Raw genomic sequence first — 12473 nt, forward strand, 5'->3', positions numbered from 1 at the left:
CTGTACAGCACTGCAGAATTAGTGGCACTATATAAATAAATGATAATGATGGTTTCAGATTATTAAATGATAATTAGGTTTATCTCAAATGAAATGAAAATCCTTTTAAAACTGCCATCATTTACTTAATAGTACACATGCATGGTACATGAGAGGGGAGTTATATCTAAGAGGAAACATGATTAGCTACATTTAGAACATCCAAAACTCCATCATCTCTATTTTATATAGTCATAAAATATACAAAAATCTTACCAAACTCCCAAGTAGGCCAAGGCAGGTTCTTGAACATGGGGCAAAAGTAATTTATGCTGGACCTTATTAATTTCACGTTATGAAAACATTATTTTATATATGAGGAGGAATATTATTTGCAAATAAATGGTGCTGCAATGGGAACAGTTCTTGCACCAATATTTATGAACTTTTTTTGTGGGAAATGGGAACATGATTATATTTGGCAAACAGTGTTTTACCCATACTTTAATTGCATGGACCAGATACGTAGATGACATTATCTTTGTTTGGAGGGGTTCTTTCAATGATTTAAATTCATGCGTTTCTTACTTGAAGTTAGTTGATATGACTAACGCATCGTTTAAGTCATTAGCCAGAAGGGAATATCCTTTCTTGACCTTCAGTTAGAGGTGAATCCCACTCTGGGAAAATTGATTTCAATGGATAATGTATACGCACTTAGAAAAGATTAACATGAATCTATATTTACTTACATTTATTCAGAATGGGCACATAGATGTGTATGGTTAAGAGCTATACCCAAAGGACAATTTATCTGCATTAGACGTCACCTTGGACATGTATCAGAAGTAAGCAGATTTCATACTTAAAATATCAAAGCAAGGTATAAAAATATAAATATCTTATTAAAGTAAAATGTGGATAGAGCAAATACATCTTAGGCATGCACTGACTGTTGAAATCTGACACGCAGGGCCTGCTTCATCAAGGCACGCATTCTGAGCATGTTTAATATTAAACACTAGCCCTTTAACTGGAGCAAGAGATACGGCAGAAAAACAAGTAACTGTTAGACGCTCAAAGCTTGATTCAGACGTGGCTGCCTGCGCTCGAGTATTATAACACCCTTACTGTAGATTGGCTTTGGCAAAACACCCGTTTCCCAGCCCGTTCACTTCCGAAATCGTGGGCTGTAAAGAGTGTCTATTTTATTTGTGGACATATCTGCCGGTTCTGGGCTTGTGCAGAGCGATTTTGCATACGATACGCTCAAAATGTGCGGATACGTGCCTTGATAAATCAGGCATTTTCATCTGACAATATGCTAAAAAACAACATTTCCACAAAACACAACACTCTATACAAAAAGGTACCGAACCTCAAACAACCATTAGCCCCTAGATTACATAAAATGAGTTATAGTTTTGCCCCAAATCTATTGAGGTACGTATAAGAAGTACGTAGAATTAAATATAATTCTGCCCTTGTAGTCTATTGTTTAGTATGTCTATCAGGACTCTAATAGGGTGCCACATGTCCAGGGATTTTTCTATTTAAAAAAAAATGTATATTTGAGTATCAACACCATTTAAGAACTGGTACTACAAGATATGAGTTATATATACACACTTCACTGTAAAACCTAATATGGATTCTGATCATCTTGAAAGCATAGGTACAGAGCAAGGGCATATGGGTATTAGGCAGAGTGATTTGCTAAAAGAACTGAGGAAAAGAAAAATAATTTAACACACTAGCGCCACATGACTTTAATGAAGATTGCAATTTTATTGTATCTTGGAAGACAGTTAATCAGTGAGCTGGAGAGTGTCCTATTGAAGGGCAGCATGGTGGCTCAGTGGTTAGCACTTGTACCTCAAAGCACTAAGGTCATGAGTTCAATTCCCGACCATGGTCATATCTGTGAGGAGCTTGTATATTCTCCCCATGTTAACATGGGTTTCCTCCGGGTGCTCCTGTTTCCTCCCACACTCCAAAGACATACTAGTAGGTAAATTAACCCTAGTCTGTGTGTGCGTGTTAGGGAATTTAGACTGTAAGCTCCATTGGGGCAGGGACTGATGTGAGCGAGTTCTCTGTACAGTGCTGCGGAATTAGTGGCGCTATATAAATAAATAGATGATGATAGCTGAGACAGAGGAATAGACCTCTTGATGGCCAGGAGGTCTCAATCATGAGAGCAGTCTGCTACAGTACTCATTCGGTAACAGGAAGGTGTCTTGTCCCAGGAGTCATATGTTCGATTCCCGACCATGCCCTTATCTGCATGGAGTTTGTATGTTCTCCTAGTGTTTGCGTGGGGTTCCTCCAGGTGCTCCCACACTCTGAAAACATACTAGCAGGTTAGTTGGCTACTGACAAAGGTATCACTGGTGGGGGTGGGGGTGTGTTGGGGAATTAAGATTGTAAGCTCCGAAGGGACCGATGGTGATGATGATAATGAACTTTAACTGCTTGCTGTAGCAGTTAAAGCTCTGTGCAAGTTCATAAACATTACAGGAATTTTAGATGCTTTGTGAACCAGAGAACAACATGATTAAACTAGGAGTGATAGAGATTGCTAGGAAGTGTGTTTAAACAAAGTGCAGCATATATGAAGATTTAAAAGACGATGCAAAGTTTAATCAGAAAGAAAAAAACAATGTCAGTGTTACGTGGACTAATGAGAGACTAACGAGAATAAACATGACTGCACACTGTTCAGTTTCAGTTGACAAAAGTTGATTAAGAGTAACCATAAATGTTACATTTTTAAGAAGTTTGCGGCGTTGAGGCAAAAAGTCAAAAGTGAATGTCAAAAATATACCTATGGTCATGGCCGGATTAACCATAGGGCTAACTGGGCTACAGCCCAGGGGCCTCGGGCATCCAGGGGGCCCTTGAAAGTGCTCAGCAGCAGTATTGATCAGTCGGGGGGGGGGGGGGGGGCGGCTCAGATCATGGGGGGGGCCCTCACAGGGGAATGGAGGCCCCCTTAGCCCAGGGGCCTCCATTCCCTTAATCCGGCCCTGCCTGTGGTGCAAAGGTGCTGAGAGATTGCACAAAGGTTTGTCAGCACATCAATCTCAGAGTTAATCTCATAGAAAAATTGATGTTTGGAGTTAAAACAAATGATCAAAAAATAAATGTGTTTTTAGAGCAGCAGAATGTTCCAGAGACGCAAGTGCAGGAACAAGTGATTGAAGACCTGCAAAATGTAAGAATGTCATATGGAAAAAATGAGTGAGATGTAAAACATAATAAAGATGTTGATAATCTGTTTAGCAAGGGAGCTGTATACAGGTTGCAATTACTATAGAAAGAGAAGCTGCCAAAGGGAAAGGAAGTGACAAGAAGAAATGAAATCCTGCACAAGGGAACAAAACAAGAAGTATTCAGTCTGATGGGGAAGTAAAAGCAGAAAGATACGAGCTAGATAAAAGGAACAAAGCTTTAAGAGAAAAGAATGAAGTGCTTGTACAAAGGTGCTTGGAAACTAAAGAGGATCAAGAATATGCTGAGAAAGAAAGCTTAGCAGTAGTCTAAGAATGTAGCCTAGTCACCGCCATGGAGAACCCTCCTAATGAAAGAAATGTACGTGAGAAACGGAGATACTCTGGCAGCGAACAGTGGTTATCCATGTGCATGAGAAATTAAATGTAGCTGACCGTTATCAAGGATATTGACGTTTAAAAGCAACACCAGAGCTGGAGCTATAGGTCCAAGCATGACATTTGCCACAAAGGGAAAGTGTACTAACCAGATTAGATTGAATGGATACTGTACTTTTACTAACAGTTGGGCTACATGGGTAAGTTACAGACTTGAGAAGTACCCAAGGTCCATACAAATAACAAAGAAAAATGGAAGATGAGATCAGATGGGGGAAAGACTTGGGATGGACTTTGAGTTGTACAAAGACAATGAAAAGGGGGCTTCTGCATACATGGCCTCGTCCCGATGTTGCCCACTCAAAAGCTTGTGAGCTGGGGAGGGGGATGTGTGTTGGTTTTGGGCTAGGTGACACTAGAGTTCAACCTATACATGCCCTGGAATTGGGATCCATCCTACCCAAAATGATTGTAGATGTGAGTGACCACACCCAGTAACAGCTCAGTGAGGAGCAATGGTGTATCCTGCTGGAGGCATCAGAGCTGAGATGGAGGACCACTTGGAGATGGCCAAGAGATCTGGGGGTAAAATGTATCAAGCTGAGACTTTTCCGGCGGATTTGAAAAACCAATCAGATTCTAGTTATCATTTATTTAGTACATTCTCTAAAATGACAGCTAGAATCTGATTGGTTGCTATAGGCAACATCTCCACTTTTCAAACCCGCCGGAAAACTCTCAGCTTGATACATTTACCTCCTGGAGTTGATTATTCATTTTTATGTGTGTGTGTGTGTGTGTGTGTTTGGGGAGGGGGGGTTGCTAAGCTATATTGTTTTGTAAATGTAATAATTTATATTTCTAACTGTGTAAAGGTGCATGCTCAAGCTATCATCATCATCATCATCATGAACACAGCTTTATACCAAGGGTTATGGACACATAATAGATACATCTATTAGAAAGGTGTATCTAAACAGGCTTCCAAGTCTAAATAGGATGCATCTGTGCACTTATGTGTGCCCTTGTTGTACTAAACTTACACCTCTTCAAGGGCCAAGGGCAGCTACTGCATTTTGCATATAATTCTACATCCATGGGGGGGGGGGTTTTCTGAACATTTTTACACTCTGAAAAAGGGAACTGGTCCATCTCTAAGTCAGGCCCTTAATGTATAAACATACAGAATTACATGTAAATACACATTTTCACTGTAGGTGGTCACATGGGTGATGTGAAAAAAGTTGGCAGAACCAATGGGTGATCGATAAATCCTGTGCTGCAGGAAGTTTAAATTAAGTTCCGCCCTTCCTCTTGTCCCATTCTTATTGGCTGATTGACAGTCCCAGTGCTCAATCAGGCATTGACATTGCAAAGGGGACAAGCTCCATTCAAACTTCCTAAACCGCAGTCTATCATTGCCAAACTGACACCAGCTCTGTGTTTATAATAACAAATGAACATTACTTATAAAGTAAAGTATGAGAAAGGAAAAGGCTGTCCTTCAAGTGCATATCAATGCGCCTATTAACAATGACAAACCACAGGTTTATAAACATTTTTTGCAGAGCATGAGCCAAAGTTACAGTAAATCTTTGATTGCAATGGATGGTTTGCTGGAGGCTAAAATAATTTCTCAACAACATGAATATGGTAATTCCATTAACAATGGATGCCTAAGAAGACAGAATAATTGGAAATTATTATAAACTAAGCTAATTAGATGGTGATGTCGCTCAGATTTTGCCAAAATATTTCAAGACAATTACGATAAAATAAATTGTGATAAATTGCTGTACGAGGACGTGTACTGAAATAAATAAGCAGACGATGAAGTGAGGCACATAATGACATAATGGAGATGCAGTGCAGTTTTTTCTCATTTGTGTCCATAGGAGACTATGACATATAACACTATCCCCTTGGGAGATGATTGCGCCACCTCCTGGGGTGTTTGAGAGATGCAGAGTGAACTCAACTGTTGAGTTGACTGCTCGGGTTTATGACGGCAGCAGGTAATTCTGCACGGAAGTTACGCTACAGTAGAGTGTGACAGTGGATGTTCTCTCTGAGAGACACTCTTGAGTTCTGAGATAGCACTTGCTCATGTTTCAAGTGCAGCTGATGATAGAAGGAGGCAAACCAGAACCCAGTCGAAATAGGTAAGCCGGTGTGACTGTAAGTTGGAGTTAATGCCCATTTATGATAACACTGGTATAGCACCCACCAATCACGGGGAGTGGTGACATATCTCCCAACTTCATGCAAAGTCTGGCACGGGAGGTGGAGAGACTGTCCTTAAACAACTGAGACAGTTGGGAGGTATGTAAAGGTAAATGTAATAAAGGAATACACCAATACCACCCAACAGTAAACTGTGCAGTGAAAGAGCTATCGCCATTACAGGGGATGCTGTGGCTAAGTGGCTAGGAGGAGTGGGGCCTCAGCATGCCCTTACAACAGTGGCCTCAGGCCTCCAACACTGCTTGCACCCACTAACATCTGTGAAGAACTACAACAAAGCCCTAATAGAGCTTCACTGTGCATACGCAGGCCGTCCAGCCTGCTATGATGAGCGGAATGGGAGCCATAGAGGAAGAACTGTCAGGTCTCCACCCCCAAGGGGCCTAAAGAGTGTTCCACCCCAGGGATTACATAGCGTAATGAAACCAGGGTACCCACAGGCATTTTTACTCTTGACAACAGACAGAGAGTATGACCAGGATTAACCAGCATCATGCAACAGATTACCAGACTTCCTTCAGCCTACTTCCCTACCTCAGCACCATGGGCGAGGGAAAAAACTTTTATACCAAGACAAATATCCAGTTTTCAAATACATGAGGTCTATTAATAAAAGGTATAATAATAGCAACTATAGCACTTCCAGGATTAGAGAATATATACACTTGATCCTATGACTACAGAGCCGTCTCTCCTGACGCTGCTGGGTCTGAGCTCTGCCACCTGCTGGCTGATTTAATGAACTGCAATATGACATCGCATAAAGCAGATTATTAAATCAGCAGTGTGAACATTTCTTTTTTGAGTCAGCTGGCAGTGAATAAAGATTGGCCCTTAGTATATCAGTGCCCATGACTCTACTTAGACCCCAGGTTAAGTTACCTGTTGTGTTTTTCCAGGTCCAGAACGTATTGCAGGCACTTGAGGTTGCCAAAGCTTCATAAACGCAACCTGTACGTTCTCCCTGTGCTATTCGGCTGCTGACAAAATTAACGCGTGTGAGTATGTATGGTAGGGCATGTAGTCTGTAAGCTCCAATGGGGCAGGGACTGGGACTGATGTGACTGACAAATGTTCTCTGTACAGCGCTGCGGAATTGGTGGTGCTATATAAATAAATGATGATGATGATGATGATGATGATGATGATGATGATGTGGATTTGATACCTCAGGGCGTCATGTAAAGTTGGATGTGCACCAAACACTGCATATGTATACGCACATATGCAGATTTGGTGGCATCTTGCACTCCTTATGACTGGGGATAAAAGGGGAGGGGGGGGCAGGCATAAGCTGAGCTGAGCTGTAATTGTGACTGAGGTAGACCTGTGTGCACATATAAGCGTGTCAGGGGGTATATTTCTTGTGGGTACTAGGGGGCTGGAGCAAAATCACGGTGACAATCGGCAGTAATGACCAGCAGCTTCTGATTGGATGTTTGCTGATTCACCCCTACAACTGTTCATTCATTAGTGTGGCTGGTGTGGCTTATATTTATATAAATGATGCCTTGATGCCTTTATTCACATTACTTTATTGATATTTCCATTTGGACTGCAGCACAAATTGCATTTTTGAAGGGGGAAAAGAACAGTTGTTTTGTTTAACTGAATTGAATTTAATTTGCTTTTCTGCTTGTATTTAATTATATTTTACATATCAAATGTAACTTTTACATTTATTAATGACAATATCCAGATATTATTTTCTCTTCTGCATATGACACTTCATTGCAGTATTATATTATGTACAAATAGGGTAATGAGACTGGCACACTTAGTGCTAACATATGGAAGCAATTCTCTACGCTAGAGTTGGCGCTGCTCCTGGCGTATATGCTAGAGTTGTAGAGCCGTGCGTATCATAAGACATATCCGACGGAGTATACGCATGTAAGTACGCTTTTCATTTACCTGCAAACGTTCGGGGTGCAAATGCATCCAACCCAATGTTTAAACTCCCTTAGCATAGAATGCAGTATGAATGCTGAGTTCCTGGCACACTGGCGTTTACAAGCTCTATAAATGCTCCCCGCAGCCTTTACAGAGTTATACGGCTTGTCTATAACCAACCCAAAGTTTACACTGCCTGCTATGTGCAAATAAATATAGAATTGAAACACTGAATTAATTATGCAGACACACATACCAGTCTTACAGGTATGTCACTATCTGTAATATCCCCAACTGTAACGCCATACAGAATATATGAGGGGTTATACATCAATAATAGCAGAGAAGACAGTTCACGCAGTCTCAGATTACAGTTACACATCCACCTACATAAAATACAGCGCGTGTTCAATCTAGGTTCTGAGACATTTGACTATTGATCATATATTGTGTTATTTCACTTGGATTGTTTGTCCCTTTGTTTAACTTGTGAATGTAGCACCCGGCAACAGGCGAATCCTTTCAGATGTGAAAATATGAACTAGGGCTGTTTATTATTTATAGCACTTGGAGTTGTTGTGGTTGATTCTATGAGAAACCTTGGCAGATTGAAGTCCGTTCTTAGGAGTGTATGACTCAGCCAGCTACAGGCCCTAGGTGTCTGACAGAACACATTATGCTCATCCCTCTATATTATTTCCTTACTGTTGATTTTCTGTGTCTCGCGATTTACATAGACAATTCTTAGCACCCAGCCACAATAGAATCTTTAGAAACTTTAAAACATGTATCAAACTTTAAGGTGCCTTCACTTGCACCTAGGCCACATATAAAGTTGACACTGCCCTAGGAATTAAGCGTACACCCTAAATAATTACCAGTGAGCCCCAGTTGTGCTCATGTACCTTGATTTAACAAGTTATTTTAATAGGTAGGTAGATGGTAACGACCAAACAGCACAGAAAAGAAAATGAAAATGTAAATTAAATTAACATAGAACAGTTAGCCTATATGGTTAATGTAACCTGTCCTAGGAAGGGACTCTTCGTTTTGTAAATGAAATGTACAGTATGAATCTGGCCAATTGTGGCATCTATACTAATGTCAGTCGCTGCACTAAACAGTATTCAGGAAGCGACACATGAATAATTAAAAATAAAAATACAATGTAATTAGTTGGTATCATCGGGGTAGAAATCATCAGGAATGTCTGGAGAAGTCTGGAGAAGTTTCAATCAGGGCACTGGGTTCAAAACAGGACAGTGAGTCATGCACCACCAAACAGGAAAGCTTGCAAGCCAGTGATATTACATACTAACGGGCCATCCAGGTGTAGCTTTAGACAGAGTGAATAATGGGCTGTCTAAGAATGAGATCTAAATACAGTTTGCAATGCACAATTAAAATGCATATTGTGTGCAACAGAATTTATTTTAAAATGCATAGCGGGGAAGTTTCCCCTAAATCACACCACAGCGTGGCATAACCTTATACCATACCCAATAAAGACACGGACACCAAATTAAAGTTGGAATGAATGACAGGATTTATTAAGGTGGAATATGAACTTTAAATTAATGACAAGTGAGGCTATTAGGACGAACGCACTTAAAGGGCGACAGGGTTTGTAACAAGCTGAATGATGACCTGGTGTGTTTTAACATGGGGTGGGGACCGACCAATGGGGGCCCATGTGGGAGGGACCTTGATAGAATATAGCAGGATGTACTTCCTGCTTTACTTCACTTGCAGCACGAGATCCAGTGGGAGACCCAGCAGCGAGGAAACGGATAAGTCCTATTTCTTTTGGTTACCCATTGTTTTATTGTGTTTTCTGCCCAATTACACCTGCTGTCAGCGTCCCCCCCCCCTCCTTTATAGTTTAACCCCAGCCATCTGCTTCTTCCCTTTACTTTAACCTGCATCAGATTCGGCCTGCCCCTCCCTCCCTCCAACCCCTCATTCACCGTTCCCGCCGCCCCCCCCCCTTTTTCTATTAGTTCTTTTCCACCACCTAACAGCATAATGCCCCGTCCCAGGAGAAATGCTCCCCGCCCGGCGTGCCTCAGGTCCCCCTCCCCCTCCCCCTCCCGCCGCCATCTTCCTTCCGCAGCCTCTTCCCTACCAATCCTCGCCCTCACTACAGACATGCCGCTAAGCGGCGATAACGCCAGGCCCCCCTTGGTATCCCCTCCCGGGCACTCCTCAGCATTTCGCGCCACTAGGCGCAGCGGCGCCCCCTCCTCTCTCCCTCCGGCCGGTTCGCGCATGCGCAGAACGCGCGCGCCATCGCGCCCGGCCGGATCCAGCAGCGCAGCCTGTACAGAGGACGTGGCGGCAGGGACAGACAGCAGGCCAGCAAGTGAGCTCAGCGGGCAGGCCCAGCAGGTAGCCGGCACCCCCCCTCCCCAGGCTAGCACATCACATGTTTTCTCAGCCAGCCCTGTTGAGGATAGGAGCCATTCCCATTTCAGATTGTGCCCCATCACCCCTCCTGTTGCAGCCCAGGGCTTCAGATCACGAGGTCATAACCCTCCAGCACCCCACCAATTGCATTTCCCTCCCAGCCCATTCCTGCCCCATAGTAGCGGTGGATCAGCATGGGGGTCACAGCATGGCAGAGATCAAGAGTTCGGCAGGTCACAGGGTCATACCTCAGGTCACAGGGAGTACCAACACCACGCGGGGGGGTGGGACACATTGCCTGCCAGGGCTTCAATGGACTTCAGAGACCGGTCCGAGGCGCCTGTATGGCCCTCTTTACACCGGCAACGCCTGTCACCTCCGGCGTCTCGCCCATACATGTCCAGAAGGGTCTCTTCCCCGGGGAACGTGGCGGGTGGGTTCACCTATGGGGGTCACGGGGTCAGGTCTGATAATATTATAATCGATTATCAACACTCCAGCGGCGGTAATTTAAGTCCAGGGCCTCTCCCCCCAGGGGGGCGGGCCACCTCCGGGTTTAGCGATCGGCAACGGAGGCGGGAGGAATTTTCTACGTTCCCTAGCCCTGACCATTTAGCGGCCCCTAACCCGTTTGGCGTAGATAGAGACATTAACGCGGCGCGGCGGCGCTTGGACTATTTGCCCAGATCTCAGCTGACTGTTCCCCCTTCCGTTTTAGAGAATATGGTTACCAATCCGGAGACGAGGGTCGGTCGGAACGATCGTTCGGGGTCCGAGTCTCGTGATCCGAGGACGGTAGGGACCAAGGAGGATGCGGTCCGGGACACGTCTGGAGGACAGGTCGCGTCAACAGCACTCGGGGAGACGTCTGGCGGTGCTGGAAATGCTGCTCCTGTCGGTGAGTCCATTTCCGTTAACACACATAAATCACATTTGTTGGCATCACCTGTCTTATCTACCAGCAGTGGGTCCTCCGGCTCGGGGGACAGGCCCAGAAAATTAATTAAGTTGTTAGAAACAGAATTGTTAGGAAAACGGAGTAAGCACACACCCCAATCGGGAGACACAGACCAACCAGCGGCTCGTAGCGAATTGGGGCAGGTAGAATCCCTTGAAATCACACACGGCATAAGGCCTAGCGTACGGGATAGAATAAGGAGGGGTAAGTACGTGGATATGTACGCGTTAACCGGCGAAGATAAGAAGGCGCTGGCGGCAGCCTGTGAGAGGTCGGGAATGGGGGAGGAGAAATACAGATCCTTCTCTAGATGGGTTAATGCCTTCTCCATTTTCGCTACAATATATGTGGAGACCCGTCCCAACGAACAAGCGGAGGTATGGAGGTATATGCACCTTATTAGTGGGATGTACGTAAAGGACGGCCCGGTAATTTGGAGGGCATATGACGAGCTTTTCAGGAAGCGGATGAGTGGGCGTGAGAGACTTCCTCTGGGATCGAAAGACATTGACACCTGGCTGGAGTTAATGAGGCCCAGCAGTCAGGCTGCAGAGGGTAGCTCTGTCAGGCGGTTTCAAGGGCCGGGGAGGACGCAGAATGTCCTCCCCCCAAAAGGAAGGTGTTATGACTTCAATGCAGGGGCCTGTCAAAGAGGCTCAGCCTGCAGATTTAGACACATTTGCACGTCATGTAACGGCCATCACCCTGCCACCGAATGCGCAAAGGCCCGTGGAAGTGGGGGACGGGGAAGAGGCTCTGGCTCAGCTCTGCCGAGTCAAGGGGCCGTCGCCAATTGATTTGGTCGAGTTGGATAAGTGGCTAGGGTGGTTTGATGATAAGGTGACTGGGTCCCTTCTCCATGACGGCTTTCATTTTGGCTTTAAACTCCCGGTCCAAGGTAGCGTTTCCTCGGCAGCTCCGGTTAATCTGAAATCGGCGCTCGCTTTCCCAGAAGTATTAGACGAGAAAATAGGGAAGGAGGTTGGTTTGGGTCGCATGATTGGCCCGTTCCGACTTCCTCCTATTCCCAATCTGATTTTGTCCCCAGTAGGTGTAGTTCCCAAAAAAGCAGTAGGAAAGTTTAGATTGATCCAGCACTTGTCTCATCCTGCCGGTAAATCCGTGAATGACGCAATTGACGTTAATCTCAGTTCTGTCAGTTATCAGTCATTCGAATCGGCCCTAGCGCTGGTCCAGGAATGCGGCAGGGGCTCCTTGCTGGCCAAAGTGGATATCGAATCGGCGTTCAGATTGCTGCCCCTTCACCCTGAGTCGTATCAATTCATGGGTTTCCGGCATCGTGGTGAATACTACATCGATCGCTGTCTGCCCATGGGTTGTTCGATCTCATGCGCACTTTTCGAGAAATTTAGCGGTTTCTT

The 12473-nt window shown here is 44.5% G+C and overlaps 1 protein-coding gene across 1 annotated transcript in view; it reads left to right on the top strand.

Moving 5' to 3' along the window:
* LOC142140598 (uncharacterized) overlaps positions 1–12473 on the top strand; it is an 81946-nt gene that overhangs the window by 28728 nt on the left and 40745 nt on the right. Inside the window, exon 4 of the mRNA XM_075198728.1 lies at positions 10852–11031. Coding sequence (XP_075054829.1) covers positions 10852–11031 — 180 coding nt within the window. The remainder of the gene's footprint in view (positions 1–10851; positions 11032–12473) is intronic.

Source organism: Mixophyes fleayi, chromosome 1 (genome assembly GCF_038048845.1).
Source record: "Mixophyes fleayi isolate aMixFle1 chromosome 1, aMixFle1.hap1, whole genome shotgun sequence".
Taxonomy (NCBI): Eukaryota; Metazoa; Chordata; class Amphibia; order Anura; family Limnodynastidae; genus Mixophyes; species Mixophyes fleayi.